Here is a 21,536-nt window from a genome sequence, read left to right as displayed (position 1 = left end):
TACAGGGAAATGTAGTTTATTAAAAATACATTGTACTCTTTGTTAACTTAGATAAAGCTGAACTTAGTTTATGCATGTTTTTGTTGACAACACATCTCTGCAAAAGCAGTGAAAGAGTGCTTTATGATGAGTTTTGTAAGGAGAATGAAAAATAAAATCTTTAAACTCCCACATCAACTTTCTCAGTAACCGTGCGTGTATTTGCAGATATTTTACTGCAAAATAATCTTCATTAAAGCACCCATTAAAATAACATTAGAGCAACAGGATGTAATTCCCAACCTTCAGATTTAAGTTTCAAAGTCAGCCAAATATTACACTGACTTTCAATGAGGAGAGAGGCGTCAATACTTTTGCCACAGAGCGCCACAGTCATCTGCTTCCAGACAGATGTAACTTCGGCAGCAGATTGTGGTTTTCATGTGAGGAATGCATCCAGTTCTAGTTCACACACCAGCTTAGGCTAAAAGGAAACCAGTTAGCCTGTCTAGAACTGTTTGGTATAATGGCTGATGGTAGGTCAGCTCCTCTCATCTCTGCTGCTTATTTGCTTTTGTAAAACTTAAAATTGAGGAGTCTTTTCATGGATGAATTTCATACACTGAGCGAGAAAAGGCAGATTTAACGTGGCGACACCTTTCAGCTTAGCAACGTGAACAGATGTCAGCCCCACTGGCCAGAAGGCATTGACTCTTTTAAACACATTTTTTCCATGAAACAGAATTTGGTTTACCATTTTATATATACTTCACAGAGTTTACTTTTAATTGGAAAGACTCCTTATTTCATAAGAGAAAGCAAGCAATTGAGGTGGGCAGAGCGCAATGCTCCATAGCTGCGTAGTTTGGTTCATTGCGACTGTACACGAGTCTAAGAGATGGAGAGTACAGTTGTGATGAAGCTTAGAAGACAAATGAGAGGAAGAAATCATGCAAAACACACCAATCTGTGTTCATTCCTGTAGATATCATTAGTAACAGACTGGGATGTAACACAAGGCAGTGTCTCTGTTTGGTGTCATTGAGGTCTCATGTTTGGCAGCTTTACCGTGTGGAGACAGTCGTCCAATTTAAGAAATGTTTCAAGTCTGCATAAAAAACTAGATTAATCCATCTTATGTCAAAAGGTGACCTCTTTCCTCCACTTTCAAGCTAGCTTTATAAGTTTGGAGCCTTAACAGGCTATCTCAACTTGCATTTAATGAATAATAAAACTCCTAGGGCCTGACTGATGTGGATTTTTTTGGGGCAGATACTGATATTAGGGAATAAAAAAATTCTGATAACTGATTTATCAGCCCTTTACATTTTTAAAATTAATTAATAAATTAAACAAATAGCTGCTTCCGATGACCAGATTTGTTCTGGTCTGATTGTAATATTACTGTGAGATATTGCAACATTACATTCATTTATGTCGTTACTGACTTGGCTAAAGTTTATAACTGGCTAGCATGAAGCTAGGTTATCCTAACATAAGCTGCTAAGTGTGACGATCACAATGAGGTACATCATGACTAACGGACAAGCAGGATGAAATGAAACAGGAAATTTATGGAGTCATTGTTTATTTCACAGACTAGTTATAAACTTACCGCTGAGGCAAAACTGTTCTCTTCAACTAATCTGATGCTCGGCCATGTTGCTCTGAGCTTTAGTCTCTGTTGTAAGGAGGTAAATATGGAAGGTGTGATATGAAAGGAGCCAGAGCACCATCTACTGGATAAATGATAAAACTCAGACATCATGTCTTGGTAAAATTAAATCATAGTTCCTCCACTTTATTAGTGAAAATACAAGTGTTAACATTGGTGTCTGTGGACCAACTTTTGGCCGATTAATGAGTATTTTAAATAGGCATTAATCACCTAATTTAATCGGCTGGCTGATTAATCAGTCAAGCCCTTTATAATACTAGTAACATTTATTTATAGAGCACTTTTTAAAATTAGATCAACAATTGCTTTGTAGGACAGCAACAAGAAATGAACACATAAACAGGAAGGCTATGCATTAACAAGCAAAGGGAGAGTTAAGAAAAAACAACCATTTTAAGACACAAAATTATTTCATTATAAATCTAAAACCCCAAATTCAAATAAAAACTGAAAGTCAAGAAAAATCCGGATAGGCTCTCTGTTGAAATTCTGTCTTTAGAAGAGATAAAAGACATTACTGACCTGATCTCCTCGGGAAGACCATCCCTAAATTGTGGCGCCATCACAGCAAACTTTCTGTTCTGTCTAGCCTGAAGCCATTTAGCCATTGATTTTAGATGCTGTGGCAAAGGCTGAGTACACATGCAAACAGTTAGCAAACAACAGGCTGTGAATGCTAGCAGCATCAGATTTGTGCAAAATTCAGCCTTCACATGTTAGTCGGCAAGGTTCTTCTGCTTCTCATGATCCCTTTGCCACCGTTGCCACCATCTGCATTTCGGTAAATGCACATCTATGACGGGGGAGACCTAAAAGCATTACAGTACATGTTTTTAGAACTGTGCAGTTGCACTCAAAGATGAGCATGAAACTGAATTCCTGCATAATTGTTGCTTTAACTCTAATCATTAAGGAGCCATGCATTAGTAACCATAAAAGAAGATTTTTCCACCAGTTTGCATTACAAACTATAAATGTTCTCTCTATTTTAGTAAATGAATGAAATAGCAGAAATGTCTTCCCACATACAGCACTACGCCCTCTTGTGCACACTTCCTGTAAAGATGTAACACCTTTTCAGATCCTTTATTTGCAGAGGATTTCTTTCTGCCACCAGAGGGCGCCATTGCATCTTTCAGAAACAAGTGACACCCGTGTCATAAAAAAGTGTTATCTTACTTTTTTAAAGTGTGTTCTTACTATTTACTTTTTGTTATTGAATATTGCTAAACTACTTCAGTTATTTAATAAGATTGCTCACTCAGCCCCTGTTTCTCTCTTTCTTCCTTCCTCCCTGCAGGGATACGATTATTGTGACATGTACAAACAGTGCCACCAGTATATTTGCTGGGTTTGTCATCTTCTCAGTCATTGGTTTCATGGCACATGAGTTGAAAGTGCCGATAGAGCAGGTGGCAGATGAAGGTAAGATACCAAACCAGCAGGCAGCAGCAGCAGGTCGACGCTGCTCACAGAGACAGCATGTGACATCCTTTATCTGCTGTGGACGTGGTGTATGTGCGGATGCATTCATGTATATATTCTGTGTTTGTGTGTCAGGCCCAGGCATAGCGTTCGTGGTGTATCCAGAGGCTTTGACCAGACTCCCCCTCTCTCCCTTCTGGGCGATCATCTTCTTCCTCATGCTCCTGACTCTTGGCCTGGATACCATGGTAACCACTTCTCCCTCAATGTGTGTGTAATCTAGTGTGTCTCAGCTGCACTTAAGAGCATAATATGTTCTTATTATAGAAATGAGTGAAGAAGTTCCAGTGTGAACTGAACATTTTATGATCTTGATATGAGCAAGTTTTCTGGCATAATGACATTCAGCCTATACAGATGAGCTCTATATTTTATAAATTCAAGTTTTACTCTTAAGCCTGAATTATGGTTCTGCGTTCAAGCTAAGGCTTAGCAAAAATGTGTCGAAATGATGTAGACCATCAGCCCTGTGATTAGTCTGGTAGCTAACAAAGAGTGAATGGCAGTCTCCAAATTGTCTGCAGGTATGGTGCCTAAAAAAGGATTAAATCCTTTGGATGTTTTACCCTTTTATTTATTGAAAATTTGATGTCAAAGAGAAACAGATTTTGCCAAGATAAAATAAATGATTGCATAAATATTCACCCCCTTCAAGTCAGTATTTAGTAGATGCACCTGTGGCTGCAATCACAACACTGAGTCTGTGTGGATAGGTCTCAATGCAATTTTACTCAATTTTTCTTTGCAAAACTGCTAAAGCTCTGCCAGTTTGCACAGGGATCTGGCATGAACAGCCCTTTTCAAGCCCAGCCACAAATTCTCTTTTGGACTGAGGTCTGGGCTTTGACTCGGCCACTCCAGAACATCCACCTTGTTATCTTTAAATTATTTAGCTTTCTCTGTATGCTTCAGGTCATTGTCTTGCTGGAAAATAAATCTTCCCCCAAGCTGTAGTTCTTTTGCAGACTGAATAATATTGACCTGCAGGATTTTCCTATATTCATTTTACCCTCTACTTTGACAAACCTTCCAAGGCTGGCTGCCAAGAAGCACCCCCATGGCATGATGCTGCCACCACCATGCTTCACAGTGGGGATGGTGTGTTTTTCATGATGTTCAGTGTTTGGTATCCCCCAAAAATATCATCTTATTTGATTGCCATAAGCACCAATTTTGTCTTATGAGACCAAAGAACTTTTCCAACTTGACCATGGAGTCTCCCACATGCATTTTGGTGAACTCTAGTTGAGATCTCTTTGCCACACTCCCATAAAGCTTTGACTGGTGAAGAACCTGAGCAACAGTCTCTCTCATCTCAGCTGCTGAAGCTTGTAACTCCTTCAGAGTAGTCATAGGTGTCTTGGTGGCCTCCCTCACTAGTCTCCTTCTTGCTTGGTCCCTCTTTTATGAGGACAGCCTGATCTAGGCAGATTTACACAGGTCTTGATGATGGATTTTACTAAACTCTAGGGAATGTTCAGTGCCTGGGAAAGTTTTTTGCATCGATCTTCTGAGCAAAAACCTTTATAATAGTACTGTATAATTATAAACATTTTGTCTTACCAAGGTAATGCTAAAAGGAAGACTCACTGGCTGGTCAAAAGCATAGAGAGGAGCTCTCTTGTTTGAGGCTTCACATTCAACAGTGATCAGATGGTAGGAATAAAGTTAGTAAATTCATACAAAATTCCGCCACTGTATCTCCATGTCCTCTCCTCTTTTTTCGTGTACAACAGAAAAAGTATTTCTGGCTGAGCCACCACATATTGTCTGTTTCTGTTGTTGAACTTCTTGAAGTTTCAGAACATTGAGAATTTTTATATAAGTAACAAAAGCCTCTTGGCTTTAGTTTGCTCTGAAGTACACTCTCAACTTCGGTTGCGCCATCCAGCTAAGTATAAACGCCGCACACATTGACCCAATTAACATAATTACCCATACACACCACCCACTGAGACTGATTTCAGCTGAAGAGCTCGAGCTCTCCGGGTACTCGAGCAGAAGGGGGTCTGCGTGATTGGATTGAGTGAAATTAAGTTGACCTTAAAGTTTTATAACAACAACAACACTGATGTAATTCAAAGTTTGAGTTCAGCTCAAGAGCGTGAAATTTCAGTGAGGAGGCTCCAGCTTTAAACTTCCTGACAGTGTTTGCACACATCACTTTGGACTGTGGGTTTAAAGGATTTTTAAAAAATATGTTTCAAAAATATATAAATATTAGTTTTATACAATTCTAATAGAAACAGTCTAGCAGCATATTCAATGACTAAGAGACAAGTATGAAGCATTTAGTGTGAATTTAGAAGTTATAATGATAGATTACTTTTACCATTAAAAAGTGTTTCATAGTTTTATAACATATAAGCAAATATTCAACTAAAGACACAGTTTTGCAGAAGCATTTCCATTTAAAAGATATTCTTTGACATCTATATATCTGTCTACATGCACAGTGCATTCAGAAAGTATTCAGACCCCCTTCACTGTTTTCAGTTTCGTTATGTGGCAGCCTGATGCTAGAGTTGTTTAAATTTATTCTTTTCTTATTAATCTACACTCAGTACTTCACCATGACAAAGTAAAAACAGAATTTTGAAGTGTTTGAAAATTTATTAAAAATAGAAAAATGAAAAATCCCAATGACATAAGTATTCAGACCCTTTGCAAAAACACTTTACTTTATCTCAGGTTCCTCCCATTTCATTGGATCTTTACTGAGATGTTTTTCCACCCTGATTGGACATGATTTAGAAAGGCACACACCTCTCTATAGAAGGTCTCATAGCTAACATGCATATCAGAGCAAAGCACCGTGAGGTCAAAGGAACTGTCTGCAGAGCTCAGGGACAGGATTGTTTAAAGCACAGATCTGGGGAAGGCTTCAAAAATATTGCCGCACTGGAGGTTCCCAAGAGCACAGTGGCCTCCATGATTTCAAGTGGAAGAGGCTTGGCAAAACCAGAGCTGGTTGCCCGACCAAACTGAACAATCGGGGGAGAATGGCCATAGTAACAGAGGTGACCAAGAACCCTGGTGGTCACTCTCATTGAGCTCCAGAGATCCTGTGTGAAGATGGGGCAACCATCACTGCAGCTCTCCACTGATCTGTGCCTATGGCTAGATGGAAGCCTCTTCTTAGTGCAAAACACACCAAAGCTCACTTGGCTTTCACATGAACATTTTTGAAAACTCCATTTGCAAGCTTTCATGTGTTTTGCACTGAGGAGGGTTTTCAGAAGAGTCCTGGTTGTGACAAACTTCAACAATTTGAGAACTATGGAGGCCACTGTTCTCTTGGTAGCTTTGGGTGCAACAGAATTTGTTGTAACCTTGCAACAACCCTGTATCTGGGCTCTGCAGGCAGTGCCTTTGACCTCATGGCTTATTTTTTTTTTCTTTGATATGGTGTGTGCCTTTCCAAATCATGTCCAATCAATTTAATTTAGCACAGGTGGACTCCAATCAAGGTGTAAAAACATGTCAGCAAAGATTAAAAGAAATGGGGTAACCTGGGCTGATTTTTAAGTGTTTTTGCAAAGGGTCTGAATACTTAAGTCAATGTGATATTTCAGTTTTCATTTTTGATAGAAAAGCAAAAAAAGCTACAATTATTTTTCTTACATTGTCACAAAAAAATGAATTTAATCGACTGTAGTATCAGGCTGCAACATAGCAAAATTGAAAAAAGTGTAGAGGGTCTGAATCCTTTCTGATTGCACTGTAAATCTACAGTGTACATATGTTTAATGTTCCATCGGCTCATTGTTTTGGTTTTCCTCCCATCAAACGTTTTTTCTGCAGTTTTCAGACTTTATTAAAAAAGAAACTCTTTAAATACAGCTAAAAATACCACACTGGAACAAAGTAAAGGCAAAGCAATTACCAAAAGAATAACTTGGAGCATTTATTAGCTAAAGAACAGGATACTTCCTTTGAAAGTTAGCAGAGACCACACTGGAGCTAATGAGGAAGAAACGTTAAACTTAGAGTCTTCAAGAACCACAAAAAGACTCCAAAATGGTAATAATGTAATCATCATCGATTATTTGTCCTGTGTGTTGTGGGCAGACAAATAAGCTAAACTTTTGCTGGTGATAATGCAATCAGTATCAGTTAATGACCCTGTGAAATCCCTCAAGGTGCCTGTGTTTGCATGAAAAAGTTCCCAAACTCTAATAATGTGAGGTGCAGCACTGATTCAATCCTAATGTTCCTTCAGTGAACAAACACTTTAAAAGTCCAGAGCACCTTCAGGTACAATCCTGAGCAAACAAACGCTGATAAAACACTAACTCCTCTCCGTGCACCGCGATGCTCTGGAGGCGAGCCGGGGAGCAGAGGGCACAGTGGCACATTAAGACACAAGTCAACAGCAACAGTAAATGATGATGTTACTCTGCTTTGGCAGCGGCGGCTCCGAGGAGTGGGTTGATGGTGGCTTTGTTGTAGAGAGCAGCTTGGCGATAATAGGCTTGGGATGTTGACGGGAAATTAGTTTTGGGAGCTCAGGAGGAGGGCGAGGAGAGGAGCGGGAGCAGATAGCTCGGTGCCAATGAGTTTCTACAGCGCGTTCTCACATAAACACAAACTTCCCTCTATTTATGTGTTTATATTTTCATCCACTGCGCTCCTCTGGGTTATGAGGCCCTTTTTACCTTGTTGTTACAATTGCTAATCTCTACAGACGCCACCTGTCAGGTCTCCTGATTGTCATCTAAATTCATAAAACCAATGTGTTTACAAAACTCAGGATTAGAACGTTTATATTTGCTGCTGAAATTGTTGTGGGAATATGTTGATTGGCCAAACTGAAGGTGAAGGCCTCGTAATGCTGGCTTCTCTAACTTTGGTTCTTTATTAAATCTTTGTTAAAGGTTATTTTTGGGACTTTTTTGCTTTTATGGATTAGACATGCATCAAAAAGGCAAGGCCACATACTGCAAGAGCTCGAATCGAAACAAGTTCATTTGTCAGTTTTTCTAAAATATCTAATTATAGAGAATATACTTGTCACATCAAAGTCAGTGAGTCACCGCAGTTCCAGCTAGTAAATGATGACAGAAATCAGCATGATGGAAGCAGTAAATGACTTTAATTCGGCTGAAAAATACCAACTTTGTTGTCGTTACTTCTTGATGATTTTCACTGCCGCCTGTAAAGATTATCAGCTGATGAAATATATCTGTGGAAACATTTGGAGCCATAATGTTATGTTGTTAAAGACCCAAGATGACATTATGTGGTTACAGTAGCATGCACTGAATGTAGTCCACCTGTAGTCAATTAAATTGATTGGACATGATTTGGAAAGGCACGCACCTCTCTATAGAGCTGACAATGCATATCAGAGCAAAAGCCAAGCCATGAGGTCAAGGGAACTGCCTGCATAACTCAGAGACAGGGCTGCTGTAAGGCACTGATTTAGGGAAGGCTAAACAAATCTCTGCTGCACTGCAGGTTCCCAAGAGCACAGTGGACTTTATAGTTCTCAAATGGAAGAAGTTTGGCATTGCCAGGACTCTTCCAAAAGCTGGCCGCCCAGCCAAACTGAGCAGTCAGGGGGCGACTTTGTAAGAGAGGTGACCAAGAACCTGATGGTCACCCTGACTGAGCTCCAGAGTTCCTGGAGATGGGACAAAGTTACAGAAGGGCAACCATCACTGCCGCCCTCCACTGATCCAGGCTTATGACAAAGCAGCTAGATGGGGGATTCTCCTTAGTACCAAACAAATGAAAGCCCACTTGGGTCTCATATGGAGTGTTTTTGTGAGCTTTCATGTGTTTTGCACTGGGAAGAGGCTTTAATCTAGCCACTCCTCCATTTGTGTACATCATGCATGTATAAATGTCAGGACACCTGACGTCTGTTGTCCTGTCATTGTCCACAGTCTCTAGCAAACAGTAGGGATTTCTATCTAGTCCAAATGTCCTTCATTTAAGAAAATATTTAACCTGTTTTTGTTTGTCCCCATACTAGAGACAGAAATCACTGGCACTGGCAACTGAATGTTTTGTATGTACATATATATTGATTAAAAAAATAATATATGTGCATAAATATTCAAATATTTGAAATCTACAAATAATAAGAAATGAAATTTGACTGGGACTGTAGATAAAGATTGACAGCCTCACTGCATAGCCTCTATAAAGTGCAGATAAACGTGATATTTGCATGCTAAGAGTTGAAATGAAAATTGAAAATAAATAGAAAATAAATAAAATAGGGCATTTTAGGACTGCTAAAATCAAACAAAAATCCCACACCATTATTTTGATTAACATGGAGATGAATTAGTATGTGCCATGGCTCCCTCTGCTCCTCACTTAAATTAAGAAGAGAGGTGTATTGTGCTGTTCAAACTAGGTACTTTCCATCATTTCTGATGTTGACACAGCTACTCAGAATCTACTGCAGAGCCTAATCGATATATATATTTTGTCATTCGATATTGGCCTTTTAAAGCTATACCCTCATCTGTATATATATATTCTAGTATGAGCTTGTATGAAAACTCTTTGTTTTACTCTTCGTTGGACATACAGTGTAATGCAGAAAACAATGCCTGGGATGACTAGGACATGGTGTAAATATGCAGTTTGTCCAGCAGAGTGCGCTCTAACTTCCTTGTTTACAATTTTCTAGAAATGTCTGCAGCCATGGGATAGTAAACGCAGAGTTAAATCGATACAAAATGAATGCAAAAGCCGCAATTGTTTTCTCATGACAGTTCAACTATGATACAGTCTGCAGTAATGTGCAGATATGGGAAATCTCCTATCTGTTGCTTCTTATTTGCTCTCATCAGCCTGAGTTAAATGTAGAGTTATTTAATGATTCACACTTTAACATAGTGGATTTTTGATATTTTTCTGGAAAAAAATGCATAAATTAATGCTGTGATTACACTGCTTCACTTAAACGCAGGATCAAATCGAAAAATCAGACTTTCCTGTTCTTTATCTCTTCTCATCTCCTCTCTTTCTCTGGCTCAATTTCCTGTCATATTTCTATCTCTCACTCATTTTTTTTCCCAGTTTGCCACCATCGAGACCATTGTGACCTCTGTGTCAGACGAGTTCCCTAAATACCTGAGGAAACACAAACCTCTGTTCACCCTGGTCTGCTGCGTCTCCTTCTTCATCCTGGGATTTCCCATGATCACGGAGGTACGACACTGACCCAAAAACGCACGTCTCTCACACTGACACCACATCAAAGAGAGATTTTAGCATTCTCCTTGCGCCTAGGACGCTTTCTTTGAATAAGCCGACAGATTTTTGCATGTAAAACGGAGTCATGGCCTTCAGAGGACAGGCTCAGGGAGTGGAACAACTGAATCTTATTAAAATCCTCCCAGACAGCTTCATGAGGGAAAAATGCTCAAAAATAGTATCCATACGTGTCATTTCTTATGATCCAGTAAAGATGGGGTTAAAGTTAGGACTGTGGGAGAGTCAGAGGTGGGAAAGTGAGGGAAAAGGTAATGGATGTCATTATGAGGGGAATTGATTTTGTGTGTTTTTAACAGAGTGGGATGTACATGCTGCAGCTGGTCGACACATTCGCAGCCTCCTACTCTCTGGTCATCATTGCTATCTTTGAGCTGGTGGGGATTTCCTACCTCTATGGTGAGTACTGAAGATATTAACTCATTTTCAAACTCTTACTTAGGACTTGGACCTGCAGTGTTTGAGACGTTTTTCTGTTCACCTTACGTTCATTCTTTAGGATCATCACCTGCCCACTTTGGTTTGGATGTGCATGTTCAGACTTCTCTGCAAATGCTACCAAAAAGCCATGTTTGGTGCTGTTTGTGATGCAAGCCTTAAAAATGCAAACATTAAAATTTTCTTGAACTACTTTTGTGTCCTGAATGTAGTAACACATTCAGGCAAAAAAGCAGTTTTAAAAAGCTCACGGAGACACAACAGAACGCACGGATGAAAAAGTCTTCCTCTAAAGCCTGGGCGAGCTGTGTCACTGCCTTGAAATAGGGATTAAATGGGGCACAGATGGCCTAATTTTTATAACATGTCCTATGTATGTCGTATGCCGGGATCATGCATACATGTGTCTTCCCCACTCTTTCATCCCTGTTTCCAATTCCAATTCTATCCAGTGTCCTCCTCTGTCAATAATGGCACAAAAAGCTCCAAAATCTCTAAAAATGTGGATTCAAAAATTTAAAAAAGGCAGGAAATAAAACCAGCACTTAAATGGTAGCTAGCTACGGTGGTTCACATTAAAGAGGCTTTTTCATGGACAGCACATCATTAATTAGTCTCACCCCACACCATTTATTCAATAGTACATCACTGCTCCAATTAAAAGGCATGTTTGTGACAAAATGAGGATTTTTTTCATGTCAAAGGGGTTCGGCTAGCCTTTCCCCTGATCTGGCTAGATGATGCTAGATGCTAGGAGGTAATTTGGGATACTGATCGCCTCAATGCCGGGCACATCTGTGGGGCAACAAATCAGTTTTTTGTAGGGACTGTACTCAATACATGTAGAAATTTTGTGATGATGATTGTGACGCAGAGGTGCTTTAAGAGCTGTAAAGTACTAAGTTTCTTCCGTTCCCATTCATTCCTAATGGCTGCCCCCCACTTCTCAACCCTCATGTGGCATTTATTGGTATTACGTGCCAGCAAACAACCTATATAAACTGTCTTCATGACCATCCTAAGGCAGGAAGACTTATCGTGGCTTAGACCAGAGTTTGCAAAACTTTATTCTGACAACTCACTTTTTTCAAGAACAAGCCACTGTGACCCAAAAACTTTGTATGTTATTTCTTCTCAAGTCTGCCTAGCTTAGATAACATTAAATCCAGACTCAATCTGGTCATAGTGTTTGCTGTTTTACAGGCCTGAAGAAGCCACTCCACTTCTGTCACGCAGGCTTTCCACCCTTTGGGCCTTCAGTAGCTCTCTGCTCTGGAGCAATCTCTTACTTTTTTATTAGCCAAGCTTCAATAGTTGTGACTTTAACTCTTTTGCCATCCTGTGGCTGGTAGCGCCTTGTGTTGTGTTTTATTAGGGTGGAGAGGGTGAGTGTGATCGGTGGAGCTCCTCCAAGTTGGATATACTGTGTTCTGCAGGTATAAAAGTCATATTAAATACTGTAGCAAAGAAATTCTGAAAACTCATTTGGCGACCCAAAAACATCTCCCATGACCAAAGTGTGGGCCTGACTCAGACTTTGGGAATAAGTGGGTTAGAAGGCTCTCATTTTTGTAATCAAGTTTAGTCTTTATATCATGATTGAGAGTCTACTCTTGACCACCATGGTCACTCTAACATTTACCACCTATCAAACTAGGTTGAATAGTCCAGCTCTTAACACTAGGGACAATAATCCTCCCCTCCCTCTTTGCTGTATACTAGATGTAATTCCAGCCATGGCCACTAGGTGTCTCTGTTGTGCCATATAAGTCTCAGTTGCAGGCAGGGCTCAGGTGTGTGTCAAAGGCTGTTACCAAGGAGCGGAGCCGGCAGCTCTCCTCCACTTTGTCAGAGCATCAGTACAGGTGACATATTGAAATGATTGTGTGACTCTGCCTCTTCATGTCACTCACTGTTATCCGTCAATAAAAGCTGAGGAATGAAGCCATCTGCTCCCTTGCTTTTTCTCAGAGACGACAGAAACTGATATTCTCTCCCTGCTCTCTCTCTCTCACTCTCTCACAGACTCATGAGGATGGCTTGAATTTTCCTCTTCTTTTTTTAAGGCGCCTTATTAAACCCAGGTCACTCTGTCTGTGTCCCATCCGTCTGACTCTCTCCAATCTCTCTTCTTTTATTTTTTATTTCCCTTCTTTCTCTCGGCAGGTCTGCAGAGATTTTGTGAGGACATTGAAATGATGATTGGTTTCCAGCCAAACCGATTCTGGAGGATCTGCTGGGCCTTTGTGACTCCGACCATTCTGACGGTATGTTTGTTTTTCGCTCTGCTATTCCTCTCTCTTTGTCTCTCTCTCTTATATTTCCAAATTCATTGACACATGCAGCTTAAAATGTTTCAATTTCTACTTCTGTCTTCCAACTTCATTGATTTGCAATTGGAAAGGAACCAGAGAGAAATTGCTCTTGTTACGCAGAAATCGAAAAATACTTCTTCCTTCCGTTTACTGTCGCCAAGTCTTAAGTTGTTTGTGTTCTTCAAAATAGCTCTGCCAAATAGTTAGCGTGATGTAAGTACCCCTGCTGAAAATACACAAGTACTTCCAACTCCGGAAAACATATTCTTGTAAAATTGCCACTTATTTGTCTCATGCTGTGCACCAGAAGCTGTAAATTCAGGCACACAATACTGAAAAGTGGCCAGCACTAATGCTAGTAATTGTGACGGAAGCTGCAGAAACGGAGGTGACGATGACAAATGGAGCAGCATCGGGCCGGCTGGTCATCCTGCAGCCCTCAAGGGACGCGAGCTCTCCTCTGGGAGCTCATTGAAGCACAACCTCAGTCTAATACATTTCTTTAGGCCTTCTTCTCTGTGTTTGTTTGCCCCCCTTCTCTTAATCTTTCTCAGCTAAATTTTCTGTGGAAAGGAGGTAGATTCCTTTTTCCTTTTCAGCTTCCCTTTTAGCATTCAGTGCACAGAGAGTCAAATGGAGGTGTGATTTCTTTTTGTCATTCATCCTCTTCGTTAAAGGGAGCAGCAGACTCGGCTTTTTCTTAATATTCTGACTTCAGTGAAGGTAATTGCAGACAATCTTTTCTACTTTGAGTGCAAAAAGCACCACAGTGCAGCATCTTCAGGCTGCAGCAGTCTGAAAACAGCAATTGGAACTATCATTTTTAAGACTTATAATTATTTAGAGTTCTACATTTGATAAGTTGTATCAAAAGGAGAGATATAAAAGGCAGGCCTTTTTAAAACATTTCATTTTAAGATATGTTTTTATGAGCACATTCATTTGAAAGGCGTGGAGGTGGCAGATCACATCCAGTGTTTGTTTCATCAACAAATAATATGACAAAAATGTTTTTCAGTGACCTTTTTGCACAATGAAGATGAGAGAATAACCATCTTGCAGAACTTTTTGATGTATTTTTAGTTTTCTTAAAGACAAGAGAGTACTCAAACATTTGTGGTCAACTGTGAATTGTTAAAATCTGCTATGTTTCTCCACTGTGTGGATTATCTGTCAGTCAAATGACAATCAGTCGATTAGCTCATCAGTCCGTGGCACTGCTGAAGTGTTGTGAAGCCCAGCTTGCTCTGATAGCAGCATTCAGCTCATCTGTATTGTTAAGTCTAGTGTCTTTCATCCTCCTCTTGACGTTTTTCCTCAGACATTCTTTATATGGTTCAGATCATAATCAAGTACAGTAACACCATGGTCAGTAAACCAGTTTCTGGTAGTTTTGGCTTCACTGTGGGAAGGCACTGAGTCCTGCTGGAAAAGGAAATCAATATCTCCATAAAATTCTCAGTAGATGGAAGCATAAGGTGCTCTAAAATTTCCTGGTAGATGGCTGACAGTGTTGACTCTAGACTTGATAAAGACCAATGGACCCACAGCAGCAGATAACATGACACCCCAAACCATCACTGACTGTGGAAACTGAAAACACTGGACTTCAAGCACTTTGGATTCTTGGCCTCTCAGATCTTCTCCCAGATTCTGGGACCTTGATTTCCAAATTCAAAATTTACCTTCATCTGTAAACAAGACTTTGGACCACTTAAACCACAACGGTCCAAGTCTTTTTCTCTTTAGTCCAGGTGAGAAGCTTATGACGTCTGTGACACACTTAAGAACATGGCACGTCTAGCCTAAATCCTGGACCCATCTGTGTGTTGTGATTCTTGATCTACTGACTCAAACCTCCAGTCCAGTCTGTGAAGCCTCCCTAAGTTCTTGAGTCTGCTTTGTTTGACAGTCCTCTGAAGGTTGAGCTCATCCCTGTTGCTGGTGCACCTTTTCTTTCTACACTTTTCTTTTCCATGAATCTGCTTTGATACAGCCTCTGAGAACAGCCTGCCCTTTCAGCAGTGACCTTCTGTGGCTTACCCTCATTGTGAAGGGTGTCAGTGATTGCCTTAGGGACATTTGTCAAGTCAGCAGAGTTCCTCATGATTGTGGTTGTGTGAATTGAACCTGAGTGAGAGAGTGAAGGCTAAGGAAACTTTTGCAAATTGGACTTTTTCACAACATTCTAATATTTTGAGATGCTGGATTTTTGTAAGATATAAGCTGTAAGTCTTGAAATGTGTCATTTTGTATGAAATAAGTCTAGAATTTGTAAAAGTTTAACTCTTTGAAGTAAATCTCATGAAAAAATTAATTTTTAAGTGATATTCAATTTTTTTTAGATGCACCTATAATTGATTCAACATTGTTTTTTGAGCCATTTTAAGCTCGAAATCAAATTACACAGGGAAGCTGTATCTGTCTGTAGCAATGTAAAGCCTAGTTGCCGCAAGCATGTCATGCTTAAAATGACAATGCATACTGAAATCTCTGGAGGATGATGCCAATACTCTTGCCAAGTACCGTATAAAACCCAATTTCAAAAATGCCGAAATGTCCCTTTAACTATTTCATTATTCATAATTGATGTAAGATCTACTCATGATAAGATGTACTGGCTGCCCTTGTTAAAAATCTATGAACAAACCTCCTGCGTTTTGTGTTTTTGAGCCTCATGGATCAGAACGAGACCTGCTCCAGGACACTAGAAGGAGACCTTGAGGGTAAAAGAAAAACCATCCTATCTGACGTAAATGCCTTGTTTCCCTTGTACATGCAGGGCATCTTGGGTCTGAGTCTGTACCAGTGGAAGGTGATGACGTACGAGGACTACACCTACCCCACCTGGTCCATGGTTCTGGGCTGGCTCATGGTCATCTGCTCCGTCATCTGGATTCCCATCATGTTCTTCATTAAGATGCACCTCGCACCAGGCACCATCAGTGAGGTAATAATAGAGATAAAGGTGCGAGGAGACGATGTCACGTATGTTTTGTTTTTGTCTGCTTCACACACTCACACGTAGGCACACACCACTCCACACACCCTCACACGCTGTCGGAGAAATCAATAGTCTCATCCTTTGCTCATTAGCAGGGGAGGCAGGCTGCTGGCTGCTGCCGGAGTATTAATTTGGACATTTTTCTGGGAGTCCGGCGGGTCCCTTTTAAATACCCTGATTAATGGATGATGATGATCGTGGCTTCCTCTCCTAACGTCTCGGCTCCCTCAGCAGCTCTGACAGCCGCCTCAATCACAAACCTTCCTCCCAATTTACTCTTTCGCTTCAGATCTTTGCTTGGCTGAAATAAATGTATCGCCATCAGAGTTATTACTCATACTGGATGCTGCATAACAACTTCAAACACTCCAGATCTTTTGATAAAGTTTTACCAGCACAAAGGGTCAGCCATTCACTTTCTTTTCTTATGTTTGCACTAATTTTAATAAAGTGACAAAATCACTGCCTGCATTGAGGCAGTCACAAGAGTCAGCATTAAATATGCAAAAGAAACCTGCAAAATTGAAGGAACCAGTTAACAAAAAGGAATATAACCAGAAACACTTGAACTGTGTGACATTCTCTGCAGTAAACAAAATTAAACAGGCGTATCACCAAGATCAACAGGCCATGCATATCATCATACCCTGGAGGAAACAACAAAAAAAAAACATCACAGTTTGAAGTAAAGCATAAGCATAAGCAAAGAGAATTTACTGAATATTTCATAGCACTGATATACAAAAGGACTTCACATTGTGGCTGTCGTCACCCACACATCTTCCCGCTGTGGCCTAGCTGATAGGAGAATAAAGAGTTGTCGATATGGGGATCGGTGTTTTGTTAAAGTGTGGACAGCTGATGGCAGAGATGGACCTCTTATATAAACATCTTTGACGTCTGTGGTTTGATTTGCTGTGGCTAGTCTTTGCTGTGCAAGGTAGCTGTTAACATTTGACCCTTTGTCAAGCCCCTCCTTGGTTACTAACATGGGTTAGATTGGGTTTAATCCTAATACCCCCCTTGGCTACCACTTAACCTCACCCATACATTCTGAGCATTCACATCTAGGGCTAAGGTGATTCTTCTTGGAATGGAGCAGAGGGTGAAGTGCCAGGGGTGCGTGACCCCTTCAAACAGAGATTTTCAGAGGCACACTCCAAGCTGTGTGTTATGGAAATTCTCACAGATTGCCTTGTGAATAAATGGCAAGATAGCTGAGTTTAAAATTTCACTTTCACTTGAAATACATTCCAGCTGTCTACCTTACATTCTTACCTGTTGACAGTCGGATGCAGCCAGTGGATCTGCACAAGGCCGGCTCAGACTACACGTTTTTTTTTGGTTGTTCACAACGGCACATTGTTTGACTATGTGACTAAATCTTGCCCTGTCTTGGCTGACAGCCTCTCCACACTACAAGTGTGATTCTGACCGCTCATCGCACACTAAAACCACCTCTGTCTCCACAACTGTGTGTGAGGTCACAGGCTGTCAAGGAGGCAGCTCAAACAGAGTGAATCATAGCTACAACAGAAGCACTCTTGTTTTTTTTTTTTGTTTCATGAAAGCAGAAAACAACAAACAAAAAACCATTATGGACTGGACTATGGATAACATGTATGGATGAATCAAGAGGTGGGCCATATGGACTGGCTCTCCTTCAGATAGAACTCAAGGTATGCATGTGATAATGTAAATAAAATAAAATGTACTCATTAGTTCTCCAGAGGGAGAAAAAGAAGGGACTCTTGTAAATGATGATGCTAAAATAAGGAGCAAATGCTCTGTTGACAGGCATCAGGATTCACACTGTTTACTTCAGATCAGGGTGTTAAACTAGACGACGACGTAAGAAAATTTCTGACATGCTAGTCTTGTCAAGTAGTGGTCGTGGGGCGTCATACTACAAGAACGTTGTTCCTGACGTTCATAGTCAAGCCTAAGCTTTGATGATGAGCCGGCCTTTAGACGCCCTGATTTTTAACTCTCTCTTACCTCCCTTGAACGTGAATTCTTGTGCAGTGGCTTCAGCCTGAGCTACACTTAAATTGTCGCTGATGTTGAATCTTTTTTTTTTTTTTTTAATATAAATATGTTGCTCTTTTTGTACTGACGGTCTTTGCCATATGGAGTTTAGTGTATCTACTGGCTATGCTAGCTGATAGATTCACAAGCCATATCTCTCTGTTGTTCTGCCCTCCAATTAGTACTTTTTGCCTTTAATGGAGTAATGTTTCTAGTCAAACTTGTTCTCCACAAGGTTTATGTGCTCAACAGTACACTCCTGGTTTTCTGTAAATGCAGGATTACGACCTAATAAGGTAGAAAAGCAGTTAAAATGTGGCACCAACCTCCACAGGTCTGGTCTGTGTCTTCACTGAGTGTTAATTTTGCTGACTAAATGTGTTGGTTGTCTTAACTTATTTCCATGAGGAAGATGAGACTGAGAATAACTGAATATAGATCTTTGGTGACATAAACTCAGATGAAAAGTATGTTTAGTTTCAAGAAGAGTAATCAAGACAGTTGGACCCTCAAAATCCATGATTTTCTACTCAATATTTCAAAATAATTAAAGTATTGGTATTGAAATGACATGAGTGATTTTCATTGTATTGATGTTACAACATGGCTAATAAACTGAAACTTAAATGTAAGGACTGTATTATTTACTTAAATTGGACTACAGTGTTTTGTTGACTAAAGGTCGGCTCAGACTCCACAAATTCAGACAGATTTTGGCCCAACTGCAACATCGGAGCTCATCATCAAACGTCGGGCCTGATTTTGCACGATGTGACTGTCAAACAATCTTGTAGTGTGACATCATTAACAATGATGCAAGACTCAGCAAGACTAGCGTTTAGAATTTTTCTTGCATCCTCGTCTAGTTTGACACTCTGACCTGACATCAACAATCTGAATCCAAACACCTACCAGTAGGATAGCATTTGCGCCTTAGCTTAGCACCATCATTTACCAAAGCCCCTACTTTTTCTCCTTCCAGAGAGCTTATGTGTATATTTTGTTTTATTTACATTATCACATGCATACCTTGGGTTCTACCTGATGGATAGCCAGTCCATATGTTGTAGCTATGATTGACACTGATGACCCGCCCTCCCAGCAACCTATGAACTTGCACACAGTCTCAGAGACAGAGGTGACTCAGCATATGAGTGGTCAGGATTGAGCTTGCTGTGAGGCCAGGCTGTTGGCCAAGACAGGACAAGATTTTAGTTGCATAGTCTGATGTGGTGCCGTTGTGAGCGACCATAAAAACTGTGTCCGAGCCAACATTTATTCTATACCGGAACTTTAAAGAATGAAAATGAAAAATGTGACTAAAACTAAAAGGCAGTGTAATCTAACAACAAATGCCCTATTCACATGGGACTATTATTACCAAGGGACCTCTGGTAGTTTGTAATAATCACATGGGATGTCTGTGTTTAATCCCCTGTGAAGCGAGCATGTCTGTAATTTAGGGTTGTAAAAATTCCAGGGCAAATTACCTACCACATTTTAGCACAAACATAGGTCCATGAGTAATTATACAAAAAGGCATGACTGTAATTTAGGATGATAATTATGCAGCTTTCTGTGCTCCTTTTTCTCATCAAAAAAATAATAGAGGCTTTGCAGAATTGCAGGACATTGATAGCAAACTTTTGACACATACAGGTTAACAACAATGCAAAAATGGCTTTATTTTACTTATTCAAACTGGCGTCCAAATGTGCGTGCACACAGTTGCTCTCCCCACACACCCAGCTCTTCCTCTTAAAGACCTGATCTTTTATCTGTATTACTTAGCTGTACACGCATAACACAGTTTACCATTCCCTAGGTCCCTAGGTCATACTTATCCATTACAAATAAGGGAAAAGACTAGAATCAAAATGGTAGCCAAAATCGACACTGACCTAGTGGCTGCTTGCAGTACACACGTAAGTGGAAAATTCTCAGCTCTTTAGGTTTTGTGCAGTGTGTGATGGTGGTAAGCTGCATCTGCTTATAACACTTTTCATATCACTAGACTGGTATTTGGTCATGTCTGTATGTAGGAAGCAAACTCTTTAGATAAAAAAAATAGTCGTAAAAGTGTATCTTAAACCCCAGATTTGATCTCTTTTATGCTGTGTGTTTTGTCTCCTCCTGCAGCGTCTGAAGCTGGTCTGTGCTCCACAGCCTGACTGGGGTCCATTCTTGATGAAGCATCGTGGCGAACGCTACAAGAACATGATCGACCCTCTGGGAACCAACTCACTGGGCCTCAAACTGCCCCCCAAAGACTTTCAGCTGGGCTCCTATCAGTAGCAGCTGCCTCTGCAGCGCCACATCCAACAACTCCAACCCCTGCAGGGGGGGGGGGGGGGGTCACAACAAGGGAGGAGACCTTCACCTTCTTGTTCTCCCTCCTACTCTCCCATTTTCTCCTCACCCTCTTTGCTTCCTGTCTCCCTTCGTGTAGTGTGGATGTGGAAACAGGCTCCCTTTCTTCTTCCCTCTTCACCACTTCCTCTCCTCTCTTAGGGAGGAGTGGTTTGGCAGGTGGGGGTCTACTCCTCCTCTGCTGCTTCGTACTCTGTTAATGGGCTATCATCGCCTTCCACACATGACCACTGATTACTCCAGAACCCTTACCAGGGATCTTTATTCCAAGAGAAAAATTGTGTCATAAAATGACACAGCTCAGACTGCACTTGCAATATTAGACTCACCGTAGCTGCTCCCTATGGAGCCGTGTGTGCGTGTGTGCTCAGTGTATGAGTGTATGTGTGTTTATGTGTGCGTGTGCTATCATATTGGTGTGTAGAGGTAATGAATCATCTTGGTGGAAGCAGACACAGGAAAACAAAAAGAAAATTGAGCGACAGAAATACAGCGGTTCAACGAGCTTGACGGGGATCTGTGTTTTGTTCCATCTCTGTACAAATTTCCATCTGCAATACAAATAATATCAACTGCCTCGGGAAAAAAGAAAAACAGTATGCATTGGTATCACATTTTGTTCCCATCCAGCAGTATGTATATGTGTACTATTCACACAAGCTATTGCTCAGTCGCACTTGCTTTATCAAAAATAGATTACAAAATCAGCTATTGCCTCTTCTGTCCCAGTAGAGTAACAGATGCATCCTGATTACCTCTATGAGTAGATACACTTTGGCCGGGATGACTCTGCAATATGATAGAAGCTCGGCCCTATTTTTCTCTCTGGATCTTAGGGACCATTTGTGATACCCTCTCTCTTTGTCTATTTATTAAGTGTCCTCCCTGTATTGTATTAGCTTAGAATGTCAAGTAGCATATTCCCTAAGATAGGAAGCCACTAGAGTAGTTAAGCTTTCCTTTAGTCGGGGATTAAACGGCCATTTCACTTAATCAAATCTCC

General features: G+C 40.6%; 1 protein-coding gene across 1 annotated transcript in view; it reads left to right on the top strand.

Annotated features, from left to right (window-relative positions):
- Positions 1-20,458, top strand: part of slc6a5 (solute carrier family 6 member 5) — a 34,153-nt gene extending 13,695 nt beyond the window's left edge. The window contains exons 9-15 of the mRNA XM_041780200.1: positions 2,958-3,082; positions 3,218-3,330; positions 10,184-10,315; positions 10,678-10,777; positions 12,983-13,083; positions 15,914-16,081; positions 20,303-20,458. Of these exons, the coding sequence (XP_041636134.1) occupies positions 2,958-3,082; positions 3,218-3,330; positions 10,184-10,315; positions 10,678-10,777; positions 12,983-13,083; positions 15,914-16,081; positions 20,303-20,458 (895 nt within the window). The remainder of the gene's footprint in view (positions 1-2,957; positions 3,083-3,217; positions 3,331-10,183; positions 10,316-10,677; positions 10,778-12,982; positions 13,084-15,913; positions 16,082-20,302) is intronic.
- Positions 20,459-21,536: the final 1,078 nt, after the last annotated feature.

Source organism: Cheilinus undulatus, linkage group 1 (assembly GCF_018320785.1).
Source record: "Cheilinus undulatus linkage group 1, ASM1832078v1, whole genome shotgun sequence".
NCBI lineage: Eukaryota > Metazoa > Chordata > Actinopteri > Labriformes > Labridae > Cheilinus > Cheilinus undulatus.
The sequence above is the reverse complement of the archived record's forward strand: the minus strand, read 5'-3'. Positions and strand labels throughout refer to the sequence as shown.